Source organism: Geotrypetes seraphini, chromosome 12 (genome assembly GCF_902459505.1).
Source record: "Geotrypetes seraphini chromosome 12, aGeoSer1.1, whole genome shotgun sequence".
In the NCBI taxonomy this organism is placed as follows: Eukaryota; Metazoa; Chordata; class Amphibia; order Gymnophiona; family Dermophiidae; genus Geotrypetes; species Geotrypetes seraphini.
In genome coordinates, this window is record NC_047095.1 from 7,680,039 (window position 1) to 7,696,965 (window position 16,927).

Genomic DNA, 16,927 nt, shown 5'->3' on the forward strand with positions numbered 1-16,927 from the left:
CAAATGTTGGATTCACCAAGGACAGTCAATGCTGATATGTGAGAGCATCTGCACCCTGCCATTAATATTCAAGGCTAAGCAATGACACTCTATCCTGCCCCTGAGGATACCAGCAAAGTCTTATCATTTGCTCCTGAGGACAGCAGGGAGAAGGAAACATCAGAATTTGGCTTTCAGAAAAGTCAGATTTCCCTCCCCTCTACCTTAAAAAAAATCAGGGCAAACTGCTTTTAATCAAATCAATTTAAACCACCAAGCAGAAAGTCTAGTAAATCATTTCAATCAAGGTTTTTCTATTTAGCAATCCTAATGTGATTGATCTGAATTTGTCTGTGTACACATGCAAGGAGACAGAGAGAGGCTGCAGCTCAAGGTGATAAGCAGTCATAAGCCGGACCCCAGTAGGAGGGGATAAAAATGTGAGGCTAGCTCAGTGGATCAGTATGCATTTATGACGACATTTTGTTGAGTGAAAACCACTTTCAATAAGTGTCAAACCAATTAAGGCACAACTCAAAGTGCTAGATTCACTTACCTGCTTTGCGTGCCCGATCCGTGGCCAATCCTTGCAGGCCCAACGAATTCCCATAACAAAAACATTTAAATAAGGGCAATCGGAGGAACGCCACCCTCTGACTGCACGAATCGCTAGTGTGCGACCCCGACGCATGCGCAGACCATCTGTAGATGGTCTGCGCATGCGTCTAAGACCCATCTGAGTCGTGACTTTTTTTTTTCCTCCTTGTCTTACTAGTCCAGCGAGCCCGTGGTTTAAAACCATGGGCTCGCAGTGCGGGGAAGGCCAGGAGAGATTCGGGGCGGTAGGCAGGGGAGATTTGGGGGATAGCAGGACAGCGATTCAGGGCGGCAAGCAGGAGAGATTCGGGGCAGAGCAGGGCAGCAATTTGGGGTGGCAGGCAGGAGAGGTTCAGGGCAGAGCAGGGTGGCGATTCAGGGCAGAGCGATTGTCGGAGCAGCAGCGAGCAGGGCGGCAATGGAGCTGGAGAGTTGGAAAGGATGCTTGCGACTGGTCCCCAGCAGTCACTTCTTGGGTTGATCGGCCAGCCCAGTTGGTTTGCAAGATTTCATTAGTGAATCGGGTCCCTGCCTACTTTGCATGCCGTTCCCCTCATTTGCATGTGCGGATCGGAATCGGATCAGCAGAGAGGTAAGTGAATCAGGCTGGAGTAAAATCGGGTCGCAAACTGATTGGTGCACGATCGGTTTGCTTAGTGAATCTAGCCCAAGTGACAACTGTTCCCACTGCTTGCAATGACACTCTCTCGCAAAGGATAAGAGAATTCCCTCACAAGATCAGACTCGATAAAGTGAGCTATTATATTTTAACCATCAGAAGTTAGACCATGATATGGTTGCAGACCTTTAGATCAAAGGTTAAGAGGTCATGGACTTGATATACCACCTTTCTGTCATACAACCAAAGCAGTTTAACTTTCTCTGTCCCTACTGAGCTCACAGTCTGGGGCAATGGAAGGTTAAGTGACTTGCCCAGGGTCACAAGGAACTGCAGGAGGAATTGAACCCAGTTCCTCAGGATCACAGTCTGCTGCACTAACCATTAAGCTATTCATGGATTCAAAACCATCATCATTTGTTTAATCTAAAGTTTTATCAAATTACCAAATCTTGGGCCTTAATTTGATTTACTGCTATTGACATAAGTATTTAGGGGTATACAACTTAAAAACAAAACAAAGCAACAACTTATAAAAAAATACTAATGTTTTTATATGAAGTGCAACCTTACTAGTCTCTCTTGAGCAGGCTATGAATAGGAACCTTGTGGAAGCAGTGTTTTCACAGGCCCTGGCAGAGGGAGCCTTAGTCACTATACAAGTGACTCTTAGTGGTGGCACTTCAGTTTTTAGGTACATACATACATACGGGGTCAGAGAAGGTGCTATGGTCTGTGGCCCTGAACAACGCTTATAGAAGTCATTGAGAATATTTAAAAAAATGGCAAGAAAAAAAAAATTAAGACTTTATGAAAGAAGGCTCATGATTTCACCCTAACAGTTAGATCAGCAGGCTGAGAACCAGAGAAGGTCAGTTCAAATATTACTGATGCTCCCTGCACCCTTTTTCTCACGCTGCTTAACCCTCCAATTCCTCAGGCACAGACTATAAATCCTCTTGAGTTACAACTGAAAAGGTATGAGGTAAATTCAAAATCCTTCCTCTATATATATTATGCTAAGCTGGAAGTCCAAATTACAGCAAGAAAACAGTAAACTAAATTTAAACTTCTGCCCCCCTTATATGTTCTTTTAACTAAGGGGGTCTTTTGGCATGCTAGCCAATTTAGCGCACGATAAATGCTTACGAATCCATAGAATATAATGGGCGCGTTAGCATTTAGCGCATGCTAAATTGGCTAGCGCGCCTTAGTAAAAGACCCCCTAAATCTAAAAACAATTATAATGTTAAATTCAGAAAAAGGTGTTGATTTCTTTAAAATAAATTACTGATTTAACCATTTGGCTCCAAACTGACATTGACATCCTATAAGTAAAAGACTTAGGGTTCCTTTTACAAAGCCGTGTTAGCGGTTTAATACGTGTAATAGCGCGCGCTAAACTGCCGGCCGCACTAGACGATAACGCCAGCATTGAGCTGGCGTTAGTTCTAGTTGGCTAAAAAGCTGCGTGCGCTAAAACCGCTAATGCGGCTTTGTAAAAGGAGCCCTTAAATTCTTGAGCTCAGTCTTCTTATACGGCAATGCTGTCTGTCAGAATACACTGATATATCAAAACTACTTAAGAAATTTATCTACATATTATATATGTAAACTACAAGAACAGCATTTTGCAAATACCTGAGATAGCAAGATGTAACTTGTCTCCTCCTTTTCTGTCTTCATGCAAAGATTCTGACTCTCCAGAAATTGAAATAGATGTCGCTGTGGATGGTGGCCTGTAAAAGGAAATACTAATATTAGATCATAATTAAAAAAATGTATTTAAAACTTTGACTGCAGCCCATCTTAGGCTTCTTGGTGATGCATGATCTCAAGAGGTTGAAAATAATCAATTCACATAATATTTCATAAAAAGAAAACTATATATAGAAGGCCTTAACAACAGATTACCCTAAAGCACACATATCAAGCACAATCTGGCCCACCTGGCCGGTTTATGTAGCCTGCGGTGACTGTGCCACATCCAAGCACCTGAACGCGCTGCCTCAGTACCCATTTGCAGGCAGAAGGACCCAGTCCTAGTGCAAAATCTAGGATGCTCCACTCAAGTGCCTGACCGTGCTTGTTGTTATTTTCAGAACATGATTAATGCACGAGGATGGCGTGTGATATGGTGTCTCAGGATGAGGAAGGATGTATACTTCTAAGACTATCTTAATTAAAAATTCAGCCCGCAACTTAGCCTGTGTTTTAGATTTCAGACCCTTATGTGGTTGAGTTTGACACCCCTGCCCTAGAGGCTATATAAACAACCTTGCAAGCCTTTTGCACTAGCTAAGGGGATGAACAACAGTAAAATCTACAGTCAAAGATTGTCAGGAGGAAAGCACTTCCATTCTAGGCCCTATGTTCTGATATTTCATAAGGTTTTTTTTAATGCCCATAAGGTTGTTACCCATAATTCCCTACTGCAATAGATGTGGGTCTGAGGCCCTTTCCTTCTTCTGTTGCTCTCTACTCATTTATCTACACATAGATTCAATATTTACCTGTTAGCTTTATGGCTTGGGAAAATTTGATCTACTGATATTTCACAATTACATAACCTAAGAAAAAAGCAAGGCTGCAAATTTCAGCATGAAAAGGAGTAAATCTAGAACTGGGTCAACCTTGACAGGCAAATCTGGAACCAGCTGGCAACCCTAGCTATATTGCATACAGAAGTCTCAGCTTCAGTTCCTAAGTATGGCACCTGTTCCTTAGACAGACAGCCTGGGGATGCCGAAAAGGACAATAGGAGATTCACCAAGTCCTGAGCAACAGGTCAGGTTTTAGAATGAACTCTGATCTGTCACTGCGATAGCTATACTCAATGTGAGGAATTCAAAAATGAAAGCAGGGAAAGGGGATGTGTTAAAATCAAGGTTCTAAATCAGGAGTGCCCACATATTTTTGGCTTGCGAGCTACTTTTAAAATGAATAAGTCAAAATGATCAACCAACAATAAAATTTCAAAAAACACAAAGTACACTGTACGCAGAGAAAATATTAATTATCATTTATATTGGGTTTTTTTTGCAGAGGTCAAGGCAGATGACTTTAAAATATGCAATATCACCTCAGTAACAACCATACAAAAATAGACAAATATACCCCCTCCCTTTTTACTAAACTGCGATAGCGTGTTTTTTTTTTTACTGCAGGGAGCTGCGCTGAATGCTCCTTGCAGCTCCTGACGCTCATAGGCTCTCTGCGCTAAAAGCCACTATCATGGTTTAGTAAAAGAGGGCCATAGTGCAAAATAGACAGCAGATATAAATTCTTAAAACAGACATTTTGATCACTAAACTGAAAATAAAATAATTTTTCCTACCTTTTTGTCTGGTAATTTCATGAGTCTCTGGTTGCACTTCCTTCTGTAAATCCAATATTTCTTTCTTTCTGCCCCCTCCCCTTTTCTTTCTCTCTCCCCCTGCCTGCCTGTCTTTCTTTCTCTTCCCCTGCCCCCCTCTATTTTTGCCTTTCTCTCTCCCCCGCCTGCTTGTCTTTCTCTCCCCCCATGCCCCCCTTTCTTTCTGCCTTTCTTTCTCTCTCCCCATGCCTGCCTGTCTTTCTTTCTTTCTCTCTCCCCCTGCTCCCCCAGCCATTGCACCGATTTCTCCACTTCCCCAATTCTTTCCCTACCTCCCAAGCCACCATGCCGATTTCTCCCTGCTGCTTCTCCGAGCTAGGCCTGGCGCATACAAGCACTGAGCCCACAAGACTTCACCTCCGACGTCAATTCTAACGTCAGAGAGGAAGTTCCAGGCCAGCCTTCATAAGTACAGGGTGCTCAGCAGAGCATTCATGTCATAGAACACGAGGAAGTTTCTTTTCCCTTTTAAATTAGGTACCCAACTGACAAGTCTGTGAGTGTTTGGTTAAAAGTTTTCTTTGTTAAAAGTTCTCTTTGTAAAATGTTACTATGTATCTTTCTTGTTGTTTCTTATTAAAGGAGGATTTATTTTTTAAGGTCACACACAGCATTAGCGGGTTCTCTGAGGAAGCCAGGACGGCGAAACGCGTCAGAACCCCGCTGGGTCACCGCTGCAGAGAAATTGAAACTAAATCTGTTTACTTATATGAGCTTTTCACAAAACTTTGGACTTTGGACTTTATTTTCACATTATGGAAATTTAAGAATTACTTATGAATCTATGAAGTTATTTAAAAATCATTTATTCTAACAAGATGGTGCAATGATTGATTCTATGAAAGTTTATAAAAGGGTTTTTCCCTATGCTGAGTTATTTTACTCTACTTTTGGATTCTAAACGCCATTTTTGAAACTGTATTAATAACTATTATTGTTCCTTTTTTGCTGTTTGTAATGCACAATCTTGACATCATTATGACATAAATATGCACCTAGATAGCAGATTGTCACTAAAAAAAAAAAGGAATATGTGCTGGGGTTCCTGACCATACTAAGGATTTGAACCGACCACCTTGGAAAGATGGAAGAAGTGCCTTTAACTATTTAGCCATAGGAGATGATACCTTAGGAGATCATAGCCATCTCAGGGAAAAATAAGTGTCCCTCTGGATCCTGGAAACAACAGAGTGCAAATGTAAATGGCAAAGTCCACAACCCATACTCTCTTATGAGACCAAAAATAAGCTGTTAAGGTACCGGTGTGGGGTGTGGATTTGAACCCATGACCTATGGAAGATGGAAGACGTGCCTTTAACCACTGACCTACAGGAGCTTTTGTTTAGGCAGGGGTTTCTATTATTTTTTAGTGACATTCTGCCATCTAGGTGCATATTGATGTCACAATGATGTCAAGATTATGCATCAGACATATCCACTTGCTCTGAATCACAGCCTTTGTGAGTAGGGGTTTTCTTTTTATTTTCTTAGCATTTTGGGAATGAGGTTTAGTATGATATATATATATATATTTAACTAGTGTTTAAGCCCGTTACATTAACGGGTGCTAGAATATATGTGTCTGTCTTTCTTTCTGTGTCTCTCCCTGCCCGTCTCTCTTCCTTTCTTTCTTTCTCCCTCCCGTTGTCTGTCCTTCTTTCTTTCTGTCTCCCTGCCTGCTGTCTTTCTGTGTGTCTGTCTTTCGTTCTAATGCGCTGCCTGCCTGCCTGTCTTTCTGTCTCTCCATGGCCCCCTTCTGTCTCCCCTCCCCCAAAGCAAACCAAGATTGCTCCCAGGCCCCCTTCCCTCTCCGTCCCCTCCACTTCCCTGTGCAGCAGCAGCAGCATTTCCCCCCCCCCCCACACACAAGCACTTCCCTGTGCAGCAGCAGCATTTCCCACCCTTCCCTGTGCAGCAGAAGCATTTCCCTGCCTTCCCTGTGAAGAAGCAGCATTCCCCCCCCACACACACACTCTTCCCTGTGCAGCAGCAGCATTTCCCACCCTTCCCTGTGCAGAAGCATCATTTCCCCCACACACACACACACACTTCCCTGTGCAGCAGCTGCGCGGCTAGGGTTTTATTATATAAGATGTGCTTTGCTTGACTAATGCATTATTAAACATATTTTTTTTATTATTATCAAAGAGGAGTCCTTTTTACCGCCCAAAATAGGTTTACTATGCAATATATATATTTTTTTCATGTGCTTTGCTTAAGTAATGCATTAAACATCTTTTGACCTTAATATCAAACTGGAGTCCTCTATACCCCCCCAAAATAGAAGCCCCATTCACCTATATGTAGACACCTCTGGCACGCCTAAGTGACACCTAAGTCGTGTCCACCTAACTCATGCCTACCAAAGTGCCCAGCTCACGCTCAAAAGTAGACCTGCTTTTGCAAAGCCTACATTTTAGGCATTAGGTAGATGTGTTAAGACACTGAGCAGCATGCGAGTCTGTAAATGGATGTCTATATCGAAGCAACACCCATTCCATTAGGTACAGCTTTTTCTGATGGGCATCCATGAAATTGTGGACACCTATTTTGTAAATCACGCACAGCCTTTAGATGTCTAACTTTCAATTATTGCTTGTTAAGGTCGTTAATTGGGCTTATTATCTACTTTATTTTGATGCCTAATTTGATGGACATCCACATTGTGGACGCTTAAAGTTAGCTGTTCTTTACAGAATCTTCCCCAAAGTGTGCCCTCTTTGCAAAGAGTTTGCATTCTCTCAAAAAAGTGCATGCAGTTATTGGCAAACAATAACACATGAAGTTTCATGTTTTTTGCTTATTTTCATTTGATGTTGACATGGGATATGTCATTGACATTTCCCATATTGCTGCAACACTCCCACAGCTATATTTGATTTTTTTTTTTTGTTTACAAAAAAAGAATTAAAAATCAGGCATGTGAAAATTCATTTCTGAAAGAGATTATTATATTTATCAGTAAACATGAAATACAAAAACATGTCAATGGTGGAATGAACAATTCCGAACAGAATGCGACATATAAATGAAGAGGGAGCTGTATTTTCCAAATAAAGAACACATCTGTGTAATACTCAATGAATTAAAAATACAATTGATTATGGTTATATAACAGCACAACAAAAGCTAAACTGTGTTTTTTGGTCCCCTTCCAGCTATTAATGCTCTGAATGGCATTCAGCCACACAGTGTTGTAACTGCAGAGGGAGGAAGATACGATGACATGCAATGCCAAGTACAAAGTAGTATCAGTGCTGGTGAAGCAGCAGCATTCAAACAGTCTTGCTTTGCTGCTAGCTGAAGTAAACCCAGGGAGGAATAAGTCCTCACTATGAGTTCTTAGAAATGGAGAGGTTTTGACTAGAGAATGACACAGGGAAAAAAATCTGTCCCCGTCACCGCCCCGTCCCCAGCCCACCATCCTCAGCACCTCCCCGTCACCGCCGTTCCCTTCACCGCCCCGTCACCGCCATCCCTTTCACTGCCCCATCACCGCCACTGCCATCCCATTCACCGCCCCGTCACCGTCCCCGCAGCATTCAGATAAGCCTTAGTACTATAATATTTAGCTTATTCCTTTCTTATAAATCAAAGTTCCTGCTGCTGAACTAGAGAAAGAGATGTTCAGCTGGCAGGGCTTTGTTTATAAATTTTTATCAACACAACTAATATACTACTTTATCCTAAAGCAAAAAATAAATAAATAGAATTTTTTTTCTACCTTTGTTGTCTGGTTTCTGCTTTCCACATCTTCTCATTCAATTCCTTCCATCCACTGTGTGTCTTCTCTCTGCGTCTTCCATTTGCTGTTACTGTGCCTCTCCCTTCCCCCCCCCAATTGGTCTAGCACCCATCTTCTTCCCTCCGCTCCCCCATAGTCTGGCATCTGTCTTCTTCCCTTCCAGCATCTTCTCCCCACATTGTCTTCCACATTTCCCTTCAGGGTCTGTTCCTCTCCACCCTCCTTCAATGTCTGTTCTATTCCTTTCCACCACCACCCTTCCCTCCCTCCTTTACCATCTGTTCCTTTCTACCACCCTTAAGCTCCTCTCGCATGGCCTATCTATCTACCTTCCTCCCTCTTATTTTCGTGGCACGTTACAATGTAATTTGTGCAAGCCACTGGAGCCTGCGAGCTCGGTCCCTGTTCCATCCCCACAAACCATCTCACTTCTGTGCTCCTATTTTCCCCATTTCTAATATTTCCCCTATGTATCTATTGCTCCCCCCCTGTGTCCATATACCATCCCCATGGCATGTCCCTTTATCTTCTCTGCCCCTATGCCCCATGCACATAATTTCCCCTCTTTCTGTTACCTTCCTGTGTCCAGATTTCCCCTATCTTCCTCTTCCATACCAGTGTGTCTCTTCTTTTCAACCCCATCTAGCTTCTTTCCCTCTTTCTTCCCCCCCCCTGCTTCCAGCATCTGGCTCATCTGCCTCTCCTCCCCTTTCTTTCCTGCTGTGGGGTTTTTCTTTCCCTCTTCAATCCCTTGGCCCAGAATCCTTTTCCCTTTCACTCCCTCCTTCCAGTGTGAGCCGGGAACAAGCACGGTACCTGCAGCCCCCACCCGCCCACCCGATCGATCGTAGCGTTTAGCCAGCTCCCTCCCTTCACCTCACCTTAGTTTGCAGGCTTTCTTTTTTGGCGACCTGCACGCACGGCTGCTCAGTGTTCAATCTTCTGCTCTGCTGCAACTTCCTGTTTCCGATTGCGTCAGAGCAGAAGATTGAATACTGAGCAGCTGCGGGTCGCCGAAAAAGAAAGCCTGCAAACTAAGGTGAGGTGAAGAGAGGGAGCTGGCTAAACGCTACAATCGATCGGGCGGGCAGGGGCTGTGGGACTGCGCGATCCTTGATGCCTCACTGTGGAGACAAGACTTTTCACCGCTCCACGGGGCGGTGAATGGCCTTGTCCCCGTAGCAACTGCTATTTTTCTTTCCCCGTTATGGTGGGTTACCCGCAGCTAAACGTGGCTGGCTGTGGGTAACCGCCACCATGTCATTCTCTAGTTTTGACCTGCCAGTTTGCTTCCTCCTCCTCTGGACTACCAACTCAATCAAAATTAGAGCTGAAATTTCCCCGTTTCATACTGTTCCTTGAAATATTTCCCTCACTGGGTCCTTGGCACCTGGAACCAGGAATGCTTCTGTAAACCTGTAATAACAGGACAGGAATCCAGCAAATACAGTGACCTCCAACCTTTTTCACATAAAGGGCTGTAGTGTGAATAGGAGAAAGCTCTGAGGGACAACAAAAGATTTCAAGCTTACACATACTATTAATTTTGTAAACCGCCATGACCTGCTTGTTTAGATTGGGTATTAAAGTAATACTAATACTGATACTACAACACTTAACGATATATTTTTAAAACACAGTTTTTTGTCAACAATAGCAAATGCTATAAATGAGACACCTGAGTAACAAACTTAAGAGATTGTTTGCAGTTACTAAGAAGTATATGAGGTAGCTGATTCATTGGTCATTATATGATAAGTTGAACCATCAAATTTTGTTGAGACTACAATCTTTGGGTATTGGTGATATGTTACGATGGCTTACCTACTTTTTGCAAGATAGGGCTTTTCGAGATGAAGTGGGGCAGGACTATTCTTCGTGAGAGGAACTATCAAGAGCTATATTGAAGGGGTCAGGATCATTGGCTGTCCTATTTAACATATATATATGCTACCATTCCGCCGAAGTTAAAAACATTGGGGGTTAACTTTTGCCTCTATGCAGATGATATTCAGTTCTCAATACCAATGTGGGGCTTGCTTTCAGAGGCATTAGCTAATCTAGAGAATTGTTTTTGAGTGATTAAAGAATGGATGACTGACAATCAATTAAAATTGAATATACAGAAAACTGAAATTCTTTGTAGTGGATGTGAAAAATCTCTTATGATGTTTCCATCAGAAATAGTCCTGGATGAGGAGAACCAAGATGGCGCCTTAGCAGAAGGACACTGACTACTGCTGTTTGAGAATGAAATTTCCTTGAATCTTTGCTCGATGGAGCTTAATAGATATGCCGAAAAGAAGAGGTAGAATGGTGGTAGCCTGACAGCCAGAGCCTACTTTATCGCGACAGGGAGCAATCACAAGCTTCTTTTCGCCCTCTTCCCGGGGCGCTCCTGCTGAGCTAGACACGACGGTAACGTCTGCATTAGGAAGCGAGAACTTGCTTAGCCCCGCGGGACCAGCGCTTCCTTTGCAGCCGAGTGAGTGGAGAACACTGGCAGTGACGCAAGCAGTGGATTCAACGCTATCTTCGGAGCTATCGGGCTCGTTGGCTCCCCAGGATTCTGCGGCCAGATTACCTATGGCAAAGGAGGTTTTAGGCATTTCAAGAAGATGTCACACCTATGCTCTATAAGCTCAACTGGCTACCCATTGCTATCCGTACTGAATTTAAAAATTTTTGATCTTTAAGGCCCTCAAATATGATGGACCATTAGTTGTTAGATCATTGTTTCATATACATCAAGGTCATTACGTTCTGGGCACACATTGAGCCTGGAGGTGCCAACTGTGAAAAATATGAGGCTAGTAAGTTCTTGTCAGTCAATGCTTGCAGTACAGGGAGCAATATTATAGAAATGCTCTTCCAGTTGATAAACAAAATGTTAAGTCTGCTTCAATTTAGAAAGGAGGTGAAAACTATTTTATTCCAGAGAGGTCATTCAGAAAAACTGAGAGGAGACAGATTCATAACGAATGCAAGGAAGTTCTTCTTTACTCAGCGGGTGGTAGACACCTGGCACGCGCTACCCGGAGCGGTGATAAGACAGAGTACAATTCTGGGGTTCAAAAAGGGACTGGATGACTTCCTGGAAGCGAAGGGGATAACAGGGTACAGATAGAGGTTTACCTTACAGGACATTGAGCGAATAGGGTATGGACATTTTAGGTTAGATAGGGAACACTTTCAGGTCATGGACCTGGAGGGCCGCCGCGGGAGCGGACTGCCGGGCATGATGGACCCCTGGTCTGACCCGGCAGAGGCAATGCTTATGTTCTTATATTTTGTCTGTCTTTGATTTTTCAGCATTTGATTTATGGATGGTGTAGGGATGATTCCTTGTTCACACCTGAAGGTAGGCCTCTCTATGATGTCACAAAGCCTGAACCATCTTTTGCAAGAAGAGAAAAGAAGAAATCATCTTTGTTGCCTGCTGCCTGCCAGGTGCATTCTGGACTTGTTTACAAGAACTTTGTGTTTCTTCGGTCAAGGACATCTGCCCAGCTCAGCTCCTGAGAAAGTTGTAGGAGGAATTAGCTTCCATGATCAGTATGTGTTTCTCTCTTATCTACTGAGGCACCTCTCTGGAAGGCTGATACACGACGATACAGAATGACTACTAATTGGTGAAAGACTACTAATTGGGATTGTTGCTGGATTGGTCAGAGGGAGGTCATCTGATGAGAACTAAGGAGAAGATGCCTAATTATTATTATTCTGTGCTGAGGTATAAGGAAGCTTGCATCTTAACATAGTTTTCTCTGCACACCTTCTATAATAATAAAATCTGATAAGTTACCTCTTGTGATTAGCTCTACCAGAGTGAAGAAAACAGAAATCTTTATACTGGATTCCCACATATAAGGAAACTGTTGCAGACCTAATTTACAGCTTTTCCAGTGACTAACGGACTGTTCCTAATCAGAAGAATTTCCATGGAGGAAAGAAACGGATTCCTTCTCCCCGATTTTGCTGAGGCCTGATCTAAGGGTGAGAATAAGGAATTATCTATCTTTTCAGCTGGGTCAGATAAAATTATATTGTTTGGGACAAGGTTAGTTAAGGTCCTGTGGTGATAAGCTATATTTTTAGATTGCTGCTATTCAGGAATTATTATTATAAGGAATTACTTAAAGTGTGTAAGAATTTATAGATACTCATTTACTTAGGGATTATTGTGTAATAATTATGTAATGAGATATATGTATGTACAGAGGCATTGTGAACAATAAGTAGTTATTATTTACTGCTGGCTTGTGAATTATATTTTTCTATTTCTATAATAAAATATTTCATATAGCCCTGGTCTCTATTCTTAGTATAAACTGGCAAGATAACGAACCTGGATAAGGTGTTTATGGGGTATCCTAGATGTGAGACGTGTGCATGATTTATTTATGTAAAACTACTTTATTATACCCAAAAATCTACCTACAATGGCTATGTCAGAAAACTTATGATGATATATTGAGATATGAGTGAACAGGATGTTTTGTGTATTTTTTTGTATTTTATGTATATATTTACAGTGTGACTCGCTAAGAATAGTAGGATGTAGCAAGTAATACATTTTTAAATAAAATAATGCATTTACAGGATTTGAAGAGCATTTTAGCCAACTGTTTGAGGGCTGCAATGGAGGACTTCGGAGAGCTAAGCATTGGATACTATCGAGCTAATAGTAAAGAACATGGCTCCCCCATGTCAGAAAACATGAAAACTGTTTCCACATTATCCCCAGCTGCAGACTTTTGAGACAGCAGTGTGTAGCGCTCCAACTGGGCTGGCTTTCTAAAAGCCTTTTTGTTGATTTCCAGGGTTGAAGTGCTACTTGAGTCTTAAAAAAATGGTGCAGAAAGGTAGGGAAGTACTTTATGTTGGATTTTGACTATCCATGTGCTCACATACGGCTATAAAGCTGAGAGTAGTGGGTGGGATGAACGCCTAATTCTGACTAGGCTTTTAGGGTCACTTTATTCTTTGGAAAGTCCTGTGAGGGGTCTCAAGTATTCTGGTACAAGGACCACTGCTGGATCAACCGCACCTGCAAGTACCTTTATTGGTCCCAATTTGATTATAAAAATATTTTGGGGGTTTTCCAGGTCGACATATGAAAACCAAGGTTGGGCAGCCAGTAAACAATTGCTCAATATCGTTTTCCATATTATTTCTGGGGATGTTAATTCATTTGGCAGTATTTTCATTATGAAAGCAAAGTTGCTGAATGCATACTCTTTTGAAAAACTGTGCTCTGTGTACACATGCGGAGTAGTTTATACATTGTACCTGCACAATGAGTACCCTCTTTGCAAATAGTACACATTCTCTCCAAAGAGTGTGCAATAATATTGGCAAAAGATAAACATTAATTTTTCTGTTTATCCTGCTCCTGGTCAGCCCCCTCCAGCATATATCCCTATTTTAATTGTGGCATTCTACCTTCCAGGTGCACCTTAATGATCTCACAATGAGGTCACCATTCTGCAGCTGGAGACCTCCATTTGCTCTGCTGAAGTCTATATCTCTTTTTTTCTGTTTTTAACCTTTTGGAAATGGAGATATATATATATATATATATATATATATATATATATATATATATATATATATATATATATATATATATATATATCATTAGCCTTGCTTACTTAATACAGCTCTTTCAAGACTTTGTACATTACTCAGAAAAAGAGCAGATTTTTAAGTAAGCAATACAAAGATATATTTGTCATGAGCTGTGCTTGTTAATGGATCTTTTCCTATAATTAGCAAATACCATTGCTGTTTTCCCACACAAATAGAAGGTTTTGCATGCAATATCTTTGTGTTCATGTGCCCTGTTTATGTGGTGCATTATTATATGTATTTTGAGCTTAATAAAGCAAAAATAAAAACCCTATTTAGCGAAACGCATTGGAGATGTCCAAGACCCGCCTAAGTCCTATTCACCTAACTTAACGCCTATCGATCATCCAAACCACGCTCAAAAGTAGACCTGCTTTAGAATGCCTATAAGACCTAGTTTTACATTTGTTATACAGTTCACTAGCTCATTCTGTGGCACCATGATTAGATCTACAGCCTTCTACCTTGATGTTCCTGGTTCAAATCCCACTCATTCCCTGTGACAGAAGAGAAATTTAAAGAAAAAAGATTAAAAAAATTTTTTTTTTTAAATTTTAAACTATAGTGGTGGCAGCATTTCACAGCATAGAATTTTAATGAAAAACAACATAAAATCACCAATCTAATAACATCATAATAATGAAACATGAAAATGTTACAGACGTTCTTCTGGACGTCTAACTTCCGTCTAAAATGCGATTCTGTAAAGGACATCTATAAATGTGGAAGTCTAACTTGCACTGAGCGCGATTCTGTAAAGGACATCTAATTTTTGTAGAATCGCACCTACAAGGATGTCCACATCACGTATAACTTTAGACGCACTATACAGAATCAAGGCCTATAAGCCCAATAGATCATTAAGATCAGAAATAGCAATGCGATTGATTGTTGGTAGATTCAGTATATTATGTGTCAACAAGCCAAGCCACAAGACTGTGGAACTCATTGCCAGGTAGATTACAACTATGTAAAAAATACTGAGCAATTCAGTTGAGTGCTTAAAACTCATCTTGTTTGTATAAGAATTCTACTGTTGAGTTATTGATAAGAGAGGGATGATGTGCGATACTATTTTTATATTTATCTGTTGATAAATTATGTATATTCAACTGTTGATAAATTATGTATATTCAACTGTAACAGATTATGAGTTAGATGGGAAATAAATTTTTAAAATAAAGAAATGTGAGCATAGGGGACAGTGCACACAGGATAAGAAAGGTGAGAGGATGATGCAAGAGGAAACAGGCCTGGTAAAGGGATAGAGAGACCCCAATTCCAATTCAGATCCCTCTTTTTTCTGATCCTAGATTCTGTATTTTATATCCTGGAATTTCTCCCCAACTAACCCCAGATCCTTCTTTCTTCTCTCCCTCACACTCTCCATCCTTAGTCCTCTCCCTATCTTGATGCTGATATTTGAGAGGTTTTTCCTCACTCAAAAAGCAGAATCAAACAGTTATTAACTAGGATGGAAAGCTACTTTCACAAACATAAAATAAATGAATGCATCAAAAGATGTAGATGTGTTGTCAATATACTGCAGAACTGCTATGCAAAATTCTTGAGTAGTTCTGATATTCTAATTATCTCCAAGCTGCTGCTGGAAACTAGGGGGCTGAACCTTTGATCTGGGCTCCCTCTGACCTTCCTAAAATTGTGCATGTTTTGAGACAATTTTTTTATGGGGGAGGGGCATAGTGGAACCACTAAATGTGCCTAGGAGTAGCAGAAACTTAATCAATCAGGTTCAGTATTTACTGTGCCAGAAATGCTTGGAGCTTTTTTTTTGTACATTCCGCTCACGAAAGCAAGAGAGATGAGCAGTTCATTACTGAACTAATCCTACTAATCAGGAAGGGATGGTGACAGTAATCAAGCAACAGTGTCAATAAAACTAACCAGAATATACTGAGGAAATCTGACAACTCGGCTGATAAGAGCTCTCACTTCTTGGAAAGAGTTGCACAATGAAGCCTTGCACACAGTCAAAATTCAGCTGCTATATTTTAATGAAGCCTCAAAAATTTGCTTTGTTTAACCTCATAGCGAGCACTAATCAAATGGATCATTCGCTAAGTATCACACAGCCTGTTTTACTCCTATGGGCTTTACAAAAAAACAAGGAAACAAAACCGCATGAAAAATAATCCAAAACAGAAAAATTGGCGATGGAACAGTACACAAAGATTAATATACTTTATTAATAAAAATAGATCCAACAGTCTATGTGTTGGCTCAAAAGCTTGCCTCAGCCTGAGTACATGTATAATCTTTAATAAAGGGAGTCAATGCTTTTTGCGGCTCTGGGATCCTTATCTTCAGATTTTGCATCCCAAAGGGCGCAGTCTGCTCTTGAATGAGTTGTGATTTCCTTTGCTCCTTGGGTTTGCCTTTAGCTCTGGATGGTATGTAGGTGGTTTTTATTTGGTTTCTTCTGAAGTGGATGTTGGAGGGGAGGAACGGGGGGGATGGGGCGATTTTGTTATCTTTTCTTTTTGTAACTTGGGCTATGTGAGGGTATGGGGGGGGAGGGCCCGTGCAGTTTCTGGGGCCTGGGGATTATCAGAGTCCAGATTCCCAGGTCATTCTTTTGTAGTTGGTTGGGATTGTTATGTAGGCCCAGGTGGTTCTGTTGATTTGGGGGGAAGGGGTTGGGGATGTTGGAGGTCTGTTATTGTTGTTGTTCTTTGCTATTGTCATCCTTTGTATAGCATTTAAATCAATAAAGTACCATGTGATGAGGTAGATTAATTAGTTAGATTTGAGCAACTAGGCTGAAGCAGGTACGGTTCTTCTAAGACAGTGTTCTTCAACCTTTTTACACCCGTGGACCGGCAGAAAAAAAATAATTATTTTGTGGACCGGCAAACTACTAGGACTAAAATTTAAAAATCCCGTTTCCGCCCCATCTCCGCGAGCTCGGTCCCCACAAATCATCTGTTCCCATCCACACAAGCCTCAGTTATGATTTTAT

General features: G+C 41.4%; 1 protein-coding gene across 1 annotated transcript in view; it reads right to left on the minus strand.

Annotated features, from left to right (window-relative positions):
* Positions 1-16,927, minus strand: part of FAM102B (family with sequence similarity 102 member B) — a 233,574-nt gene that overhangs the window by 54,564 nt on the left and 162,083 nt on the right. The window contains exon 6 of the mRNA XM_033916064.1: positions 2,837-2,934. Within this exon, the coding sequence (XP_033771955.1) occupies positions 2,837-2,934 (98 nt within the window). The remainder of the gene's footprint in view (positions 1-2,836; positions 2,935-16,927) is intronic.